Consider the following 20921-nt stretch of genomic DNA (forward strand, 5'->3'; position numbering starts at 1 on the left):
GTGACACACATCACAAAGGCTAAGTCAACTTCATTTTAACTGGTTGAAAGTGTGATTACTACGTTGCCACAGGTGTGTCTAAATACAAATTACAGGAGCATCACTTGCTTGAAAAGCAATTATTTCTTACAATTTTGACAAGGTGCCAATAATTTTGTCCAGTCCATTTTTAAGTTCTGTGTGAAATCTTTTTTTGTGTGTTGTTGCAGTGCAAACAAAAACAATAAGCACGTGAATACCAAAACATCCGCAATTGGAACAATTTTCCGAGAGAAGTGTTGCATTTTCTGATAGAATTGCAAGGGTGCCGATATTTTTAGCCAATACTGTATATAAAGTAAAAGGGCAGAAGTGAAGCAAAAAGATTAATTTTGGAAAAAATCTTTTTTTATTTGACTGTCCCCTATCATTCTGTGAACATTGCAAACAAGCATATTGTGTTCTTTCTGACATTTTCAATTTGGTCTGGCTATCAGTCAGAATAAGTGTTGGTGATACGCTGATATTATGGTCAATTGTTAAAGGCCTGTTTGTAAAGTAGTGTTGACAGGAATAGCTCCATCCTTAGAAGCCCAGGGGCCAGTTGCATAAAAGGTTAAGACTAGTCTTACGAATCAGCTAATTTCTTTCTTTAAAGCTGGTAATTATTTTTTAAATTCAGTTACATAAAAATGTAGATTAGTCTAAGTTGAATCCAAAAAATAAGACTGATTACCCCTTGGCTAACTGCTAGTTGGTCAGACTAGTTCTTAACATAGAGGCTAAGTTTATGCAACTGGCCCCAGTTGTGCAAAGACAAAAGGCACTAACAGAGGTAATGTAACTGTAGGTTGACTCACACACACATACGCTTCAGTTAAAAATAAATGTGACGGGTCACATGTTGGCTGCTGTGGACACAGTAGACATGAACAGCAGGAAGGTGCTGTGTTTTCAGAGTCTTTTCAGAGTCCGGGGGGAGGAGTGCATGAGGAAGATGGTGGAGGTGTTTGATCAATCTTTCTCTTTCAGGCCGCATGGTCTCCTGAATTCCTGACCTCTCTCGTGGATCCATTTATTTGACACTAATGGACAGGCAAAGAGAGAAAGAAAGAATGAAAAAGACATTAGGCGGATTGTTTTTTGAAATTTCTGTAAGAAATCCATTTTGCCATTTCAAGCCAAATAAATGGTGACATATGCTCATACATTTATAACTATGCTTTCGAATTTAGCATTACATTACTAATTTATAAATGATAAAAAATAAATATGATGGTATCAGAGTTGACACAACCTGACTTCAAAACTCTTAAAGTGCATTATGTAATGCTGGTAACATAGTTGATTGTAAGATTGTGACAAACCGAACACAATATAAAACATTCATAAAAAACATGTTTTTGCATTCACTTCTTGAAATGATGTTAATAATGCATTCTTTATTTTTATTTTTTTAATTAATTTATTTTTTTAAATAATTTTAATAAGCAATTATTATGATAGTAACAGGGCTGACACATAACAGGTTTTCAAGACTTTTAAACGAAAGCTAAAATGTGCTTGTTTGTCAAAACAGCAGAAAATACTAATGAAGAAATAAAATTAAAAGGGTTGTTCATTTAAATTGACATTATTTGCTCAAGTGAATGAATTATTGATTCTGATGGTAACATAGTTGAAAATTCTGAACAATAAATCTAAAAGAGTTATACTAATAGAAAGACTTCTATTTGAGGTCATTTCCAAGACTTTTTTTATTTATGGAATAATAAATCATCTTAAAAAGTAACAAATATGATGGTAACAGAGTTGACACATAATACAATTTCAAGACTTTTCAAGTGCATAAATTAATCAAAAAAGAAATGCAATTCTGATAGTAACATAGTTAATATTGTAAGACTATGACAAACTGAACAAAATGTAAAATACACTCATCAAAAATGTGGTTTTGTGATCACTTCGTGAAATGATGATTAAGTTATTATGTGTTTTTTAAATTTTTTGAATAATTTATTACTTTAATAAGCAATTATTATGATGGTAACAGGGTTGACACATAAAAGGTGAATGAATTATTAATGCTGATGGTAACATAGTTGACAATTCTGAATAATAAATCCAAAACAATATAGTAACAAAAAGAGAAGACTTTTATTTGACGTCATTTTCATCAAAGTTTTTTTTTTAATTTATGGAATAATATATTACTTTAAAAAGGGCTAAGTTTGATGGTAACAGAGTTGACACATAACACGACTTCAGGACTTTTAAAGTGCATAAATTAAAAAGAAATGTAATGCTGATAGTAACATAGTTGATATTTTAAGATTGTGACAAACTGAAAACCATGTAAGATAAAGCCATGAAGAGAAGACTTTTATTTATCTTCATGTGCTGAAAATATGAGAAAGTCATTAAGATTGTGACAAACTAAACACAATATAAAATACATTTTTTGCAAAATGTTTTTGTGTTCACTTCCTGAAATGATGAATAATGATGATGATAACAGGGTTGACACATAACAGATTTTCAAGATTTTTAAATTACAGATTGTTAGTTAAAATGTGCTTTTGGCATTATTATTAATTTGACATTATTTGCAAAAAGTGAATGAATTATTGATGCTGATGGTAACATAGTTGACTATTTTGAATGATATATCTAAAACAGTATAGTAACAAAAAAAGACTTGTATTTTAAGGTAATTTTCATCAAACAATAATTATGTTGCTAAGAGGTGTTTTTTTATTTATGGAATAATACATTATTTTAACAAGGGACAATCATGATGCTAACATGAAACATAACACTGCTTCAAGACGTTTACATTGTGAATTGTGCAATCTAAAATGTGCATGTGTGCAAGGAAATGTTTAGAAAATGTCTATTATAATGATAAATAGTAAAAACTACGGTCTAATCATTGTTAATCAGTATATACACATTAAGAGGGACAATTTTTATATAGAAATAACTAAAATACTAAATTTGTGTGACACATTCGGAGCATGAAGAAAATCTCCTAATAATAAACTGCATCTGAGACACTCACCCCACTTGTTACCCAGCAGAACTGGACAAGCTGCGTGTCTCGTGCTGTAATCTCCCTCTCCACTGGCAAACAGATTATACCAGAATACTGCTGTACCCTGAACACAAAAAAAAAATATTTATATATAGTGACAACTGTTAACAGAAATGGCAGTCGTGTCATTCAGTTCGCAGTTAAGTATTATTTCCACAACGAGTACTCACTTTAAAAGTGTGCTAAAGTATACTTCCTTTTCACAAGGATAGGTAAAACTTTTTTTTCATTGAATTTCTAGCTATATTGTTATATATAGACTCCGTAAATAAATTACCCACAGAATAACATTTTTAAAAAACATTATACCATCAAACATATAAACAAACAAGCACCTTCATTGGCTTTACTGCAGCTCCAATGTCTGGAAAGACTGTGGCGCCCCCTGCTGTTACATCACTCATCTGCAACAAAGCCAATGTTTCACAGGGAATTTTATACCAAGTGATGATGAGAGTAGAAGAGCCAATCCTGACAAGACAGATCAAATCCTACTCACATAGAAGAGCCAGGTTGCTATTCGATTCCCTGTGCCCAGTTCTTTGAAGGCATCTGGTTCATCTTTCTGGTGGAAAAACATGCAAAATTGTATTAGGTTTCATACTCAATGAAACAGGATAACGATTGAAGAGCTTCGCATTTACCCGTCCAAAGTCAAAGTGGGGCTCATATTGTCCACCAACACCATAATTTGCCACCTAAGAGAGAAAGAAAAAAGGTCACACATTAAGGTCCAATTCTCACTATTAACAAACCATTAACCACGACTTTTGTCCACTTCCAAAACAAAGATTCACATATAATGTACTCACCCCCTTGTCATTCAAGATGTTCATGTCTTTCTTTCTTCAGTCGAGAAGAAATTATGTTTTTTGAGGAAAACATTTCAGCATTTTTCTGCATATAATGGACTGATATGGTGCCCCGAGTTTGAACTTCCAAAATGCAGTTTAAATGCGGCTTCAAACGATCCCAAATGCGGTTGTAAAGGATCCCAGCCGAGAAAGAAGGGTCTTATCTAGCGAAACGATCGGTTATTTTCATTAAAAAAATACAATTGAAATACTTTTTAATCTCAAACGCTCATCTTGATTTGCTCTCTCTGAGCTCTGAACTTCTCTGTGTGTCGAAAAGCTCCAATCGTATTTTCTACCTTAACTTCAAAAATCATTTCAAAATCATCCTACATTGCCACAGAAGTACCGACCCAGTCTCTGCAAAGTAAACATGCAAAGAAGATCAAACACCCTTAACAAAAAAGGGAAAAACAGCGATATAGGACGATTTTGAAGTTGAGGGAGAACATGAGATGGGAGTTTTTCGACATACTCTAACTGTCATGAACCGGTAAACAACAGTCAAGACAAGACAAGCGTTTGACATTAAAAAGTATATAAATTGTATTATTTTTATGAAAATAACCAATCGTTTCGCTAGATAAGACCCTTCTTTCTTGACTGGAATCATTTACAACAGCATTTGGGATTGTTTGAAGCCACATTTAAACTGCATTTTGGAAGTTCAAAATCAGGGCACCATATCAGTCCATTATATGGAGAAAAATGCTGAAATGTTTTCCTCAAAAACCATAATTTCTTTACGACTGAAGAAAGAAAGACATGAACATCTTGGATGACAAGGGAGTGAGTACATATATTTGAATCTTTGTTTTGGAAGTGGACTTCACCTTTAATAAACTCCTAATTTGCTGCTTGTTAACAGTTAGTGAGGTAGTTGTTAAATTTAGGAATTAGGTAGGATAATGAATGTAGAATATGGTCATGCAGAATATGTGCTTTATAAGTACTAATAAACAGCCAATATGCTAGTAATATGCATGCTAATATGTAGCTAGTTAACAGTTTGAATTGGTCCCTATACTAAAGTGTTACCAGAAAAAATAATAAACTCAAAAAAACTCAACCTATTTTTAGTCTCATGCATTAAATGTCTTATGAACGTTACCTGTAGTTCTTCTGCTGTTTTGACATCGAGGCCTGTGATGTCTTCTATGCGCTGGTTTAGGCGATCCACAACCGGATGCTCATATGCCGCCAACCACGCACTGAGAGAAGAGACAATAGTATCATATAAGCTTCATATTCCTACTGAGAACTATTTGAATTGATGTAACATATTGTTTTAATACATAACAAATCCAGCTGCAAAATTAGTGTTCAGCAATAAAGTAAAGCAATGTTTAGTATGTGAATGAACTTTTAGTATTGTTAGTATGCAGCATTCAGGTAATATAAACCAAGGTTTAGATTAGACTGTGCCCGTGCAAAACTCTTCACCGCCAAGCATGTCAAAACTGCCCATCCTTAAAAACAGGGTTTATGAGATACTATATATTCATGAACTTGTGAATCTGTGAGTTACTGACAGAAATGAGTGTTTGGTCGACAGGTTTCAAACAGGTAAGTTTGTGATGACATGGCCAGGGTTACTGAAACACTATAAATAATTTTACAAAGGCAGCATGCCTTAAAAGAAAGTAACCTGTCAAGTAAAACTACTGATGAGAGGCACCCATGCAGTCCAGATGTTATGCAACTATCATGTTTATAATGTCAAACATTGGCAAGAAGTCATTTTTTAAGAACAAAATATTATAATTTTGTGCAACAACTTTACTAAACTGTTTTAAAATAATTTATTTAAATTTAAAATATAACAAAAATAATACACATATAACAAATATATATTCAAAATATTTATAATAATATATAATCTAATATATAAAGTGCAGCTTAAAAGTTTTTGGACCCTTTTGATTGTTCTATATTTCTGCATAAATATAATGCAAAACATCATCAGTTTTTGGCACAAGTCTTGAAAGCAGATAAAGAGAACCCAATCTATTTCTACCCAAAATATTTTCTTTGTCATTTATTTATTGAGAAATATGATCCAGTGTTGCATATCTGCGAGTGGCAAAAGTATGTAAATCTCTGCTTTCAGTACCTGGCGTGACCCCTTTTTGCAGCAATAACTGCACCTAAACATTTCTGTTTACTGTTGTTCAGTCCTGCACAAGTGCTTTTAGGAATGAGCTCATTCCTCAGTACAGAACCACTTCAGCCATTCAGAAAAAATAACCATGTCCTTCCTTAACCGTTCTTTGGTAGAACGACTTGTGTGCTTGAGGTTACTGTCTTGCTGCATGACCCATATTCTCCTGAGATTCAGATGTCCTGACATTTTACTACCACCTTCATGTTTCAAAGATGGGATAAAGTTCTTATGCTGAAATGCAGCGTTTTCCTTTCTAAACATAATACTTCTCATTTAAACCAAAAAGTTCTATTTTGGTCTCATCCGTCCACAAAACCTTTCTCCAACAGTCCTTTGGCTTGTCCACATGATCTTTAGCAAACTGCAGATGGGCAGTAATGTTCTTTTTGGAGAGCAGTGGCTTTCTTAGTGCAACTCCACCATGCACACCATGGTTGTTCAGTGTTTTCCTAATGGTGGACTCATGAACACTAACATTAGCCAATGTGAGAAAAGCCTTTAGTTGCTTAGAAATTACCCTGGGGTCCTCTGCAACCTTCCAGACTATTACACGTCTTGCTTTTAGAGTGATCTTTGTTGGTTGACCACTCCTGAGGAGGGTAACAGTGGGCTTACATCTCCTCCATTTGTACTCAATCTGTCTGACTGTGGATTTGTCCAAACTTTTAAAGATAGCTTTGTAACCTTTTCTACCTTGATGAGCAACAGCAGATCTTTTTCTGAGTCCCTCAGAGATTTCCTTTGTTTGTTGTGATTCACTCCCACAAGCAAACCAAACTTTAATAGATCCCTGTCCTTTAAATAAAACAAGGTAGGCAGTGACACCTCATAGTAATCCCATTGACTAAAAAAAAACCTCTAAACAAATGGATTCTAATTTCACCTTCAAATGAACCGCTAATCCTAGAGATTCACATACTTTTGCCACTCACAGATATGTAATACTGACTCATTTTCCTGAATAAATATACGACAAAGAAAATATTTTCATCTCATTTGTTTGATTGGGTTTCTTTGTCTACTTCCCGGACTTCTGTGAAAATCTGATTATGTTTTGGGTCATACTTAGAAAATTCTAAAGGGTTCACAAACTTTCAAGCAGCACTGTATATATATATGTGTTTCTAAGAAAATTAAACTCTCTCAGTAACTCATTTACTTTACAAAATGATATAAAATGAAAAGAATCAGCGGTACAGAAGGAAAGGGGGAGCAGCCAGACGTGACCTTTGCACTTTATTTTTGACCCCTTACCTCTTGGAGACTCTGTACTGGGCGGTGGTGAGTTTGCCAGTTTGAGGGTCATGCACAGTGGCGCGCCTGAGCTACAGAGCCAGCACAGAGAAAAAGAGAGGAAATAGAAAGGGAGAGGTGAAAGGTGTTGTCACTATATGCTGTTGATACACAGCTTATGCTGAACTACGCCAGCTGTGGACCTGGACTGCATGAGTGGTGTATATGTACCCCATGTCTAACTGCTACAGTTATATCTAAAGGACCTGATTATGTGTCTCTTGTGTGTAAAGAAGCAGTGGAAAAGCAACATTCCCAAGAATGCCAAAACAAACAGGGATATCTATTTATCTACTTATCTACTTTCAAAAACATAAAAAATATATAGTATTATTCCAAACTTTTGACTTTGGTCATAATATGCATGTGATATAAATCCCATTTGTCTGGGCTCTTGTTGCTTTTCCAGCATGCAGCAGGGGGAACTGGTGGTTTGGCAGTACTACAGGCCAACAAGAGCCTTACCTTTTACTGATGCGATAGTGGGCAGTCTCTAGAACACCAGTAATGGGGTTGGCGATGGTGGCTCTGCGCAGCTGTTGAGCCAACCGTCCAAGAGTACACAAGTTACACAGCAGCTGTAGTCTCAATGACTGACTACAGACTAACACACTCGTTCTGTTTTCATGTCTAATGAACTTGAGCAAAGGCATTCTACCTTCATATGAGCCCTTGACACTCTAGACTAGTAATTTTAAATGGGCCCTAAGTAATGATCGGTCAGAGGATGTGATGTTCTGGGGAGTGTTATAATAGAAATACACCAAATACAGATTTTTTTTTTTTTTGCCTATTTTAACACAAAATGATCCTAAATCAATAAACTAATACCAAACAAGTGAAAATATCTGAACTGATATGTTTACACAAGTGCACATGCACTTTAAAGTCTAAATGAATTTCAAGATGCAGTAAGTAAAATATGGTTTAGTGAGGTATGGTTTACCTCACAGTTGTCACTACTAACATGGATGAAGCATCACACAAAAACAGGTTTTTGCTTACAAATGTCATTGTAGAAATACTCTAAGACATAATTGTTACTGTTACCGAACGTGCCTGATAACAGCAAGGTCTTCATCTCATTTGAGCAGACATCATTTAAACATATTTGTCAACAGTTTTATTAGAGATGAAATTTTGTTACAGTGGAAAAAAATATTTGCACATCTTTAAATAATTTTAGGGTGCATGTTATTGCCATTTTTATATTTAAAAATGCTTAAAATGTCTTTATTAAGTTTTTAAAGCTTGAAATTTTCAGTTGCATGGACTTGAATCTCTCTCTCTCTCTCTCTCCTCTCTCTCTCTCTATATATATATACACTGCCCTCCAAAAGTTTGGAAACACCCCTGGCAAAGTGTGGTTTTGAACATTATCAGCATAAATCCTAAAAATACATTAAAGTAACTTGACATTATCATTGAAGACCAGCAATAATCATTTTCATTTTGATTACATAATAATGGCAATATATACATGTCAAAGTCAGACATGCTCCTTTGCCAGCTGTGATGCCTGGTTACTGGTTTAAACTTGGCCCAGGTTTTTAAAATATTTTTGGGTCGGCACACCTTAATAGCTTCAACAACTGATTGCCAATTACGTTTAGAATACAATGAATTTAGGCCCAGATTATGCAGAGCTGTAATAGCTGCTAATGGTGGATATTTTGATGAATCGAAAATGTAAGTTTTTTCTATGTATAAACTGTTTATGTAATAAAATATGTTTTGTTGTCCCTCATCAGTGCAAAATTCTCACAAATTAAAAAGGATTCATGCCAATATTGTCCAATATTCTAGGGCGTTTCCAAACTTTTGGAGGGCAGTGTATATATAAAATGTGTGTAAAATGCATATATTGTATATAAAAGTGGAACTCACCCTTGGTTTGGCCAACTCCTTGACCTTCTCCATTTCTTTTTCTGTTATAATCTCATGGTATCGGATGATACGTGGACGGTCCCATTCATCCTCTTGTTTCACCGGGCCAATCGTGTACAAAGGATGTCTGTTATTGTCGTAGTAACGGCAGAACAAACGGCTCTGTCTGCGTGGTGTCTGTAAGGATGAGAATATATATATATATATGTGTGTGTATATTAGCCATTTCATTTATATCTAAGATAGCACATGACAAATAAACTAAATTGGTTGGTATTTCATTTTCTTGCACAGCATTACTAATTAGACTCAATATGATGAACCAGGTAGGCACTGTCATGAAAATACTCTAATAAAATTATTAAATTTAAATATAAAATATTTAAATTAAAAAAACAGCTGAAACAGCTAAATTGGTGACTGTGGAGCTAGAGCTGCACTGATATATTAATAATGACTGACATCAGCTAATGCATCAGCATTTCATGCTTAATGTGGTATTCTTGTGAGTATTCAGTTACAGTATTTTATTATTCACCATTTTGATTCCTTGTCCTCTACACAGCTGCTCATATTTCCTCTTTTCAGGGAGATATCCCGCTTCCGTCATTTTTTCTTGTTCTTTCTTGCTCTCTTCCTTGGCACTCTGCTCCTTCTCAGCCTTCTTCTGTTTGGCTAGCTGGTAGTCAAAATACTTTGAGGTTCCCAAGTGCTCGCTGGTGCTCAGGATCTGTACAGCAGAGATAAATATGTTAAACATTTTGCAATCGTTTGGGCAATTGTGGAATGCTGAAAAATGATGATAAAGACATTTATAATGTTACAAAATATTTCTATTTCACATGAATGCTATTCTTCTGAGCTTTCTATTCATCAGAGAAACATGAAAAAATTCTACTCAACAGTTTTTCAACAGTTTTTTGAGCATTTCTGAAGGATCATGTGACTGTAATGATGTAATGATGCTAAAAATTCAGCGTTGAGATCACAGGAATAAATTACATTTTAAAATATATTTAAATAGAAGCAATTATTTTAAACAGTAAAAATATTTCAATATTTTTATTACTTTGCTGTCCTTTGGATCAAATAAAAGCAGACTTGGTGAGCAGAAGAGACTTAAAAATAAAAAAACTAAAAATCTTACTGTTCAAAAACTTTTGACTGGTAGTGTATAATTAGAAAGAATGAACCATTCTAGAGTTAGTGGGGTGATTTGGTCAGGGAGTGCGTCTTTATAGAAAAAATATTTAAAAACTAAATTTTTACAGCAAAGATTTTTTTTCCATGTGAAATCCTTTTAGGGCGGCAAGATTTGGGAAAAACTTTAAAATGTGTGTGTGCATACTTAGGTTTATTTTTCCAAGAATCAGCTCAATCCTCTTTCAGTAACCATTTCAGAGAAATATCTCTTTCCACTTGAGCTTTCATAGGTCATTTTTACTTATTCAATGTGACTAAAAAAAGGATAATAATTTTCATGATTTTATTGTGATTATTGATTATAATATCTGTAATAAAAACATTAAATAAGAAACATACTGTAACAATACTGTAAAGTAGAAAAAATAAAAATAATTTTATTTTACTGTTAAATGATAATACTAATATTTATCTCTTTACCAGCTTGCTGTCAAATTAAAATATGCACTGTTGGTTTTGGTGGATTTGGTGGATGCACTGAGTGAGGCTTGGCTCTGTGTGTTCATTTACACGCGGGAAGCTCATCATATCAATATCAGAACAGCTTGATTCACAGTAAATGAACCAAGCCATTATTAGACGCTAAAACACTGTATGATATACTATATGTATGTAAATGCCACACTTGAAACCGGTAAAGCATAAATTTATTGAATTAAATCACAGCCTGCACTAACTGGCAATCACACTAAGCCATATCATGACACTGATTTCAGCCCTAGTGTGAATATTATATTATAGTACTGTAGAGCAAACTAACCCACGCTCAGCAGTCTCTTGGTATGTTCCAGAGCTCTCTCCAGCTCCCCCTGCTGGTACACTGAGTAGCTGAGGTAGTCCAGCACGGTCACAATTTCAGCACTGGATTCTTCTCCTTCATCCAGTTGCTTGAGAGCTTGGGCCATCCATAACTCAGTGTGGTAGTAGTCTGCCTCAGAGTAGGCAATTTTTCCCAGCTCAAAACAATCTTCTGCCGTCAAGGTGCTTTTGAATGACAAGCTTGTAGTAGCACCTACAAGAAAACATGCAATGAGATGTCATAGAAATACAAAGGATGTTTGGAAAAAGGGGAGAGCTCACACTCACCGGGCAGGTCTCCAGAAGAGATGGTCTGTGTGTCAAGTTGATAGGTGTCCTGTAGTCGGAGAAGAGCTTTGGCTGCACCAGTCTGGTCTTCATCATTAGGGAAATACTGACGCTGAATGGTCAGGTTTGAGATAAAACCTAAAGAAAATGTGATTATTTTTTCATTAAAAAAAAACATTTATAATAAGAACATCTTACAGTTTACAAGTGCTAGGGCACATTTCTTAATACTTTTTTAAATCTTAACCAACTTTCAGCTTACATTTTGCATCCAAAATACACTAAATCTATCAAAATACTTCATACATGTTTCAAATCAACTTATTCTACCATAACACTAGCAAAGGTTTTCACCCAACAAACACATTTGGATGCTTTATATTATAAAATGTTTTATTTTGTATTTTTTTTTCATCACAAAACAAGAATGTCAGCTCTCTGGCTCTCTGCAGTGAATGCTTTACATTGCAGTTCAAAATTATTTTCCCTCTTTGTACTGATGATAATTACATTTTAAAACCAACAAGCATGTTATTGTTTATTTAGTACTGACCTGAATAAGACATTTCACATAAAATATGTTTTTATATATTCCACAAGAAAAAATAATAGCTGAATTTATAAAAATTACCCCGTTCAAAAGTTTACATCCCTGTGATTCTTAGTACTGCTGTACCACAGCTGTGATTTTTTGTTTAGCGATAGTTGTTCATGAGTCCCTTGTTTGTCCTAAACAGTTAAACTGCCCTTCAGGTCCCACAAATTCTTTTTTTTTTTTTTTCTTAGCATTTTTGTGTATTTAAACCGTTTCCAACAATGACAGTATGATTTTGAGATCCATCTTTTCACACTGACGACAACTAAGGAACTCATATGTTACTAAGCATTAAGAGCCGGGGGGTGAAAACTTTTTGAATTTGAAGATCAGGGTAAATGTAACTTATTTTGTCTTCTGGTAAAAATTTAACTATCTGTAGCCTCTGAAGGGCAGTACTAAATGAAAAAAATATTAGATTTAGGCAAAATAAGAAAAATCTCCATTCTGTTCAAAAGTTTTCACCCTCCTGGCTCTTCATGGATCGTTTTTCCTTCTGGAGCATCAGCGAGCGTTTGAACCTTCTATAATAGTTGCATATGAGTAACTCAGTTGTGCTCAGTGTGAAAACATGGATCTCAAAATGGTGCGGTCATTGTTGCAAAGGGTTCAAATACACAAAAATGCTGGAAAACCAAAGAATTTGTGGGACCTGAAGGATTTTTCTGAAGAACAGCAGGCAGTTTTACTGTTCAGGACAAACAAGGGACTCATAACTCATCACTGAACAAAAAAACACTGTGGATCATTTAGGTAAGAACACAGTATTAGGAATCAAGGGGATGTAAACTTTTGAACAGGGTCATTTTTATAAATTCAACTTTTCTCTTGTGGACTATATGTAAACATCTTTTATGTTAAATATCTTATTCAGATCAGTATTAAATAAACAATAACATGCATTTTGTATGATCCCTCTTATTTCGGTCAAATAATTTCCATTTTGCAGATTCTAAAAGAAGGATGTAAACTTTTGACCTCAAGTGTACTAAAGTTTGACAAGACAAACTTGACAAAACCTTGTCTGAAAGTTTAAAATAGTTTTAAAGCTTTAAAAAAGTTTGTTAAAAATGTTGCCAATAAAAACACAAAACAAACCATAACAACCCAGACAACATTAAACCTCAGTAGACCCCCAAGAAACTACATCAGCCACTTCAGACTCCATTATCAGACCCATCGCCATTCCACTCTACCCAGAAAATCAGAAAACCTCATTACATGTCTTAAGAAGAGTCTTTTATTGGTTGTAAAGAATGCTGCAGGGCATTGCATGAATATTTAACACTTTGCTTGGTGTTGTTAGCATTTCCAGTATTTCTGAGAATAGCTTTAAATGCTGAATAAATAGATGTTAATGGGTTGAATTACAGTCATACTAACCGTCAGACATGTCCTTGAGCACAAGGTCTTCCACTTCACCCCACTCCGTGTTTAGTCTCTTCATGAGTTTAAAGGCATTGACAGGGTGACCCAAAAACCCCTCTGGGTCCTGTGTGGCTGTCGCTGTTAAAGCATCTAGCTTCTCAGCCCACCTGCAACACACACACACAGTGTCAGAGTGGCTTTATTGTCATTTCAATCACATACAGCTTGTACACAGTAAGACCAAATATTGCTCAAGAACCACATAATAAGGTAATATGGTTCATACTTTGTCTGATGACAGTATCTAGATCTTATATCCCCAGCAAAATGATGTTGAAAAAAACATATAAAATATTCAATGATAACTTAACGAAATGCACAGAACGTTATGTACAGATGTGGCTAACATGAGAATATCAAAATAAAGGTGCATCTTAAAAATATATTTTTTTATGCATTGCATTGACTTATCATATAGTAAGTCATCTGACTGATGCATTGATAATTAATTTGATCCATACAAAAAAGTGATACTTTTTATTAGTAATACTAAAATAACATGTTAGTGGAATCCTTACACTACTAGATATCACTATCATCAAGTTTTACTGGCATATATAATTAGAACTGGCATATATAATTGGAAACATAAACTTAGCCAGCCATTTTAGAAATTTCTGTCATTCCACATTCAGAAATCAGTCATTGCCCACTCAAAAAGGTATGAGACATTTGTTATACATATACTTCTGCGTGTTGTGATACTGTTACTCACTGTTTCACTTGCTCCAGTTTGCTCTCCTCTGCTTTGATGTAGTCTTTCAGTGACGTCACCAGGTCTTTTTCTGTGAACAGCAAATCTGTCATCTGACCTGGCAACAAAGAACACAGGTTAAACCGAGCATCACTCACTGGTAAATGACCGGTCTAGTTCTCCACAACACCTGTCAGCTGCATCTTCTAATCTTCTGTTAATGGATAAACAGTGGTAAACATTCATGAACACAGGATTACAGGCTTATGCTGCCTGTTAGAATCTGTAGGAACATTTCAAACATGAATTTATAAAAAGGTGAAAAGTTGCATACCAATGGATGTGAAGAAGTCATTGTGAGCAGAGGAAGACTTTAGCAGAGAGATGAGTAAAATGCAGCACACACTCTTAACTCCCATTTTACCAATTTCAACACAAAGACCTAAAAGAGAAAAAGTTACATTGTAAAGTTACATTATTTTATATATAAATGTATTTATATATAAAATAAATAAAATTATCATTAACTAAACTTAAACTATTAAACAGTGTTATTTTTAGGGCTGCCCTCAACTAAAGATATTTCTGGTCTACTGTTAGTCGCACATTTATTAATAACCATATAAATCATAATAATGAGCCTTTAATTCCCTACATAGCCTAATACGCATTCACGTGCCACAGCGCACCAGCAGATATAATAAAGCACCTTTCTCACATTTCCGGGTTTCTCGTAGCGGAAGTTGTCATAGTTGGGTAAAATCCGAGAGCAGTAAATAGGAGAGTATCACAAATGTATTTTTTGCATTCCCATTTACTCAAATATCAACAGAAAAACTCCACAATAGTGTTTTCACAACTTTCAATCAAATGAAAAAAATGAAGAGAGGCTGATATCAGCAGTCAGAAGAGAGAACGATGTCAAAATTACCGTCCCTCCCATAGAGGTGGCATTATAAACACCCTCGCAATAGCGTTAACTCGTTTTTTGTAACTTGTTGAAAAGGTGATATAATACCAAGTATAGTGTTATAAATGTAAATATATTAAAAAATATATATATATATATATAAACACATTTTCAGGATTTATTATGATGATGACCGTTGAAACGCATCACAGTCTTGTGAAAAGGTTCACTGTGTCAGGGAAAAACTGCAAGGGGACTGCATTAATATTTTAGTCGGTGTTGGTGACACTGACTCGTCATCTCTGCATTAGTGATGCACCTATATGGAGGTTTCATACGGATTACATAATCAGAGAATATTTGTTTTCTATTTGAATTGGTTCATTTAAAAGTAGACATTTCATTCTTTGTAGATATATTTATCATGTCTGTAAGGCTAGTATACAGTTTTGGAGTGACACGCTCAAGATCAGAGACCTAGATGGCAGAAAGCGCATCCTGTTTGCTTTTTTTTGTCTTTACAGATTCGAAAAGTAGCAGCAAATGAGCAGCTACTCTTCAGCTTCCACACACCACAACAGCAACTTCAATAGCGCAGATTTTTTTAGGTTAACATTAGATTGAGCAACCATGTAAAGTTGCTACTACATACATCTTCAGATAAAAAAGCCACGTTTGAGGTCAATGAATGATAGGTGAGCGTTTGGAATAGATGTCATACCCAATGTACTATTACCACATAGACCAGCTGTTAACGATCTGTCCGTCACGGACTGTGTGACTTCACCACTGCCTGTGGAATGTTTTTTTTTTTTCTGCGACTAAATGACAAATAACATTTTGGTCAACCAAGCCTCTCCTCAAAGACTAATGGTTAGTTGACTATAAGGAGGCAGCCCTAGTTAATTTTGTTCAGTAAAATAAATCTTAAATAAAATATAAAAAAATAACTAACTAAAATAAGTTTAAGTTGAAGCACTAAAATTACTAGCTAACAATACACAAAAACTAAAACTGCAAAAAAAGTAAACTTAATAATATAAAAAAGAACAGAAACAAACTTACAAACAAACATCAATTTAATACAAACCTATAATAGCATAATACTAAAATAACACAGGACTGTTGTCTATGGCCACATGTAGGTGCCAGTTAGAAGTTAGAAAAGCAATTTGATCCCAGGTATATTGTGTTTGGACAGGTGATCAGCATGTGTGCAGTATCATCGCTCTAGGCATTTTTATTATGCTGTGTCTTTATAAAGCATTGTGTTTGCTGTTATATTGTTTGGTTTGTTTGCTGTTTAGTGAGTGTAAAGTTTTCATCTTCTTCTTGTAACTAATACAGCGAGTTTCAAGTCTATCATCTAATATTTGTTATGCCTTGCAAACATCAATTTTTGGTTTTCTGCATTTTATATTGCTGTTGAAAATTCTGCTGATTTGATTTGTCACCATTATTTATCATAATGTTATCTAGACAGTCAAAATGAGGTAGATGAGGTTTAGTCAAATTTACATAAATGACTTTGTGTTGAATTTTGGAAACAAAACAACAATCATTAATGCTTTGAATATGCTATCACTTTCCAGCAAAAGTGTGTTTCTGAATTTTTGGTTAAATTACAGACATTAAACTTCAGCTTGACACACTTCATTTTGTTGTATTAGTATTTAGTTAACAAAATATTTTGTGTAAAAAAAAGAATGCATAAATATAATAAGTCATTATTAAAAATAAAAATGTTTTGTTTTGTGCTGGAGCTAGTGAAAAATTTGGGAGGGCAAGTAAAACATCCAGCAGAAAGGAAAGCAAGCTATGTACACCCACAGGGAGAATGTCAGAAACATATTATATTTCACCTAGATCAGTAGATCCATCACTGAAAGCTAATCATTTACAAGTCAAATAGCAAATTCCTATGGAAAAAGGCTCGGAAGAGGAAGTCGTTAATCGTTTATGCAAAAGACGAGCACATTACATGAATGAAGAATCAAAGTAAATAAAAAATATTTTTTTCTGAGCTTAAGTCCAATGCACACACAGCTACAAACATCCACTGAAAAATACCAGAAATAAATCAGGAACTGACAAAGAAAATTGGGTTCAACAAATCATTTTCACAAAAAAAAAAAAAAGGAAGTTCACAATCCATGTGTAAGTTGCTCAAGTGTTATTAAAGAGACAGCCCACTCAAAAATGAAAGTTTATGTTATTTCAAACCTGTATGCTTTTCATTCTTCTGCAGAAATTAGAAATAACATTGACTTTTGCTGCGTGAGGAAAAAACAGAGACATTTCTCATAACATTCCTTTACGTTCCACAGAAGAAAATAGGTCATACAGATTTGGAAACACTTGAGGGTGAGTAAATGATGACAGAACTTTAATTTTTATGTGAACTATCCCTTTACCACCTAAACAGAATAATAAACTTCTCACAGCTGCTGTTATTACTCAGCAGTGAGGCGTACGAGAGTTGTTCTTAGCCAGACAGATTGTCCGCACAAAACCCCACCGGCACTGTGAAACAAGAAAGGGTTGCCAGCTCACCGCCAGAAGCTTCACTGCATTCAGTTAGCCTGTTGCTTCCATTTATAAATAGAGCAGAAGAACCAAAAAGACCACACAAACTTCTTCCTTCCCTAGTCATTTTTTTTCCTACTGCATTCGTTTCATCCGAATTTGCATTCCATCCATCCTACATAGTATGCAAGATAAGAATCCCAAATCTCCGTTTCAAAAATTCTGTTATTTTATTTTATTTTACTGTACTTTTTGATCAAATAAACACAGCTTTTGTAAGCATAAGAGAATTCCTGGACTTTCAAATGGTTTAAATGAATATACAAACTCGCATACAATATTCACATTCTTCCTTCCTTTTCAAGACTATCCTGCCATTTCAACAAAACTTCGCTTACATTTTCCAGCTAGATAACATTACAGACATCCTTATGTTTTAGTGTGCCAAATATCATAACGTTTGTACAAGTAAAAATAAATTGCATTTAATTTAGTTAGACATTACCGCTTGCATGCAAGTGCAAAAGTCACATTTTATTTCAGGAGTTAAGCGCATACTCTCAGTATGTGAATTGGGATGAAGCCTGTTGGGTAACATGGCTCTTTTTAAGTATTTGCTTTTAGATGTCATTTGAGGACAGTTATTTTGCAGGAGGAATCTTACAACAGATGATTTCAAAACCATTTGGGGGGGATAATTATTAGTGGTGTTTGCTAAAGCATTTGAACAAAACCCAAATCTTAAGTGTAACTCATCCTAGCATCATGGCTATGTTTTGTACATGCAAACATTGCTTGTATATTAGTTTCAGTTTATCCAGATAATTTACCATGACCTCTATTCACTTTTGTTTATAACCGGTTTCAGGCACAATAAAGAGTCCAGCAATGTATTTACGACTGATTCATTGTGTTTTAGTAGGTTACTCATACAATTGGTGTCTGGTTGGGTTGAATAACTCACTTTATTCACATCAACATTCGAAAAGTCCCAAAAGACACTAGAAACTAGCTTTATAGGAATGTGAGTTTCTTTTAACTTTCCAAACCAAAATTATTCACTAAAACAAGCCAAAACAGCTGTTCCTCAATCTTTAAAATGCATATCTGGAAAACCGTTCTGACCGTCGCTTGACCTAAACTTCACTTTGCCTTCTGGTGTTAGAAAAACTCAGAAAAGAAAACAAAAACAAAACGTATGCACAAAATGACTGGTTACGAATGCACTTCCCAGACGTCTCCAAAAACTCAACCAACTGTTGGGTGTAAAAACAGCTGCTAAAACAAACACTACAGGAATCTACATAAACACAAATAACACCTGAAAACAGTAGCAAGCAAACCATTTTAGAGTCCTCCTGTAAAAAACAAGTGCATGACATAAACATCATGCTATTTCCTAACTTGAAAGGACAAAAATGTGATCGGAACATGTGACTAGGCTAAACCTTTGAGGAACTAGTATTAACTTGTAAAAAAAGGCTTGCCTAAAATCCTGCAGTGAATACACTAAAAAAGCAATAGCCTGGGGTGAAGTCAGGGAAGGTTACTGCATGTGGTCACCATAACAGAGAAGGACTACACCCCTTGTAGTAGGGCCAATCCTAGTAAGGAGTCCATAAAATGCAAATAAAGTAAGCTCAGTAAGACCATAATTAATTACAATAAATGTCTAATAAATTATAGCATTGTATTTTTGTATAAATTTATACATTATAAAAACATATGAAGTATTACACTCTTGTTTATGATATCAGTTCTAGTGTTAAAAGAAGTTAGTAGTATTTCGATGGAAAACGGGAAGAGAATATACTGCTTCACATTTGAAATATCATATTGGATTTGACAACCGTGTAACTGTAACTATGAAAAAACTACTTGTCATGTAATCTAAATCATACTTCATATTGCAACAACTAAATTGTCAGTCAGAAATAGGCCCATTATGTAAAATGAACAACTTGACTTTTAAGGTCTTATTTTAAAGGTCAGTCAGACAGAAATACATTTCCAGTGCTTATAACACTAGCAAAAACTACAGTAGTATTAATATATGTAGCTTGTTTTGTTTTGGTCAGTTTTTTAAAAACGTACCATGGTAATACCATGGTACAACGACAGTGCTTTTTCTAAGTACAAGTGAGTGTACATGTGCAAACAGCATGCTCTGATGTTAAGTCGAGTGACTAAATTATTTCCATTATTATAACACGTTATAACAGACGAATAACTATTATTACAGTGTTTTACAGTTAGCGGGATATTTGTAAACGGAGGAGGATTGAGTGCCACGTCCCTTCCCCTCCCCCAGTACATCACCCAAACACTGTAACTTTACTATACTTCATTGTTACAACTTGTGAACTTCTAAAAGTGTTTTTCTGTACCTCTTTTCCACTGCAAATAATCTTAACTATTTTAGCCTGCTCATATTTTCAAAATAGATATAAAGAGGCTAAACTCTTGTTACTTTAAAATCAATTGATTCTAAATAAATGAAACTAAACACAATTTTTAGTACATTTGACTTCAGTATCACCATATTACATATCATGAATATTAGTTTATGTTATTTCATGTAACAAACAACTATTTTATCCCATGTAATAGCGTAGGAAATCTCCGGATAAAGTGTATGTGATTTTATGATCGCAGTGTTATTTTAAATCAGAAAGCAAGATGGTTTTCCATCAACTGATCAAATCTACGCCCCCAAATCTTACAAAAATATTTTTAAAAATATGCTGACAACCGGTATTTTTTAAGTAAAGCGAGCAATGGTAGCACACGGAACGGGAAAACTGAAAATATGCAGGGAAATTTCTAGAGTGTCTTGAGCCTGTGTCTATAATAGTGAGAGTATGCGGTCATGTCTAGATATGTTTACTGGAGCGTTATAAACAGGTCTACTTACTGTTTCTCCGTGAAATGAGTTGATAACTGCAAAATGGGAAAGTGTTGTTCGGTTAGCTCCTCTGCCTCTCTCGCTCCTCAGCGGCTCGTTTGCTACAGAGCTGTAAAGAACAGTGCAGCTGAACTAGGGAAAGAGCTACAGAGGACAAACGGTTGAACTGCAGCGCCATCTGCTGTTCATAAAGAACAACCGTATTCTCTTGAAATAGTGGAAAATATGAATTTCTTCCCAGTTTTTATGTACCGTATATACTTATATATATATATATATATATTTAAATGGTTCATACAAATG

The 20921-nt window shown here is 34.4% G+C and overlaps 1 protein-coding gene across 1 annotated transcript; it reads right to left on the minus strand.

Moving 5' to 3' along the window:
* Nucleotides 1-316: 316 nt before the first annotated feature.
* Nucleotides 317-20677, minus strand: p4ha1a (prolyl 4-hydroxylase, alpha polypeptide I a). Its single transcript, XM_051124719.1, is given in 16 exon segments — nucleotides 317-1064; nucleotides 3041-3137; nucleotides 3409-3477; nucleotides 3573-3638; nucleotides 3718-3771; nucleotides 5039-5138; nucleotides 7850-7920; nucleotides 9272-9448; nucleotides 9810-9968; nucleotides 9970-10001; nucleotides 11235-11486; nucleotides 11561-11698; nucleotides 13539-13690; nucleotides 14299-14395; nucleotides 14612-14719; nucleotides 20628-20677. Coding segments are annotated over 15 exon segments (1620 nt in total). The 5' UTR covers nucleotides 14697-14719; nucleotides 20628-20677; the 3' UTR covers nucleotides 317-993.
* Nucleotides 20678-20921: the final 244 nt, after the last annotated feature.

The sequence above is a fragment of the Labeo rohita genome, chromosome 12 (assembly GCF_022985175.1).
Source record: "Labeo rohita strain BAU-BD-2019 chromosome 12, IGBB_LRoh.1.0, whole genome shotgun sequence".
NCBI classification, from domain to species: domain Eukaryota; kingdom Metazoa; phylum Chordata; class Actinopteri; order Cypriniformes; family Cyprinidae; genus Labeo; species Labeo rohita.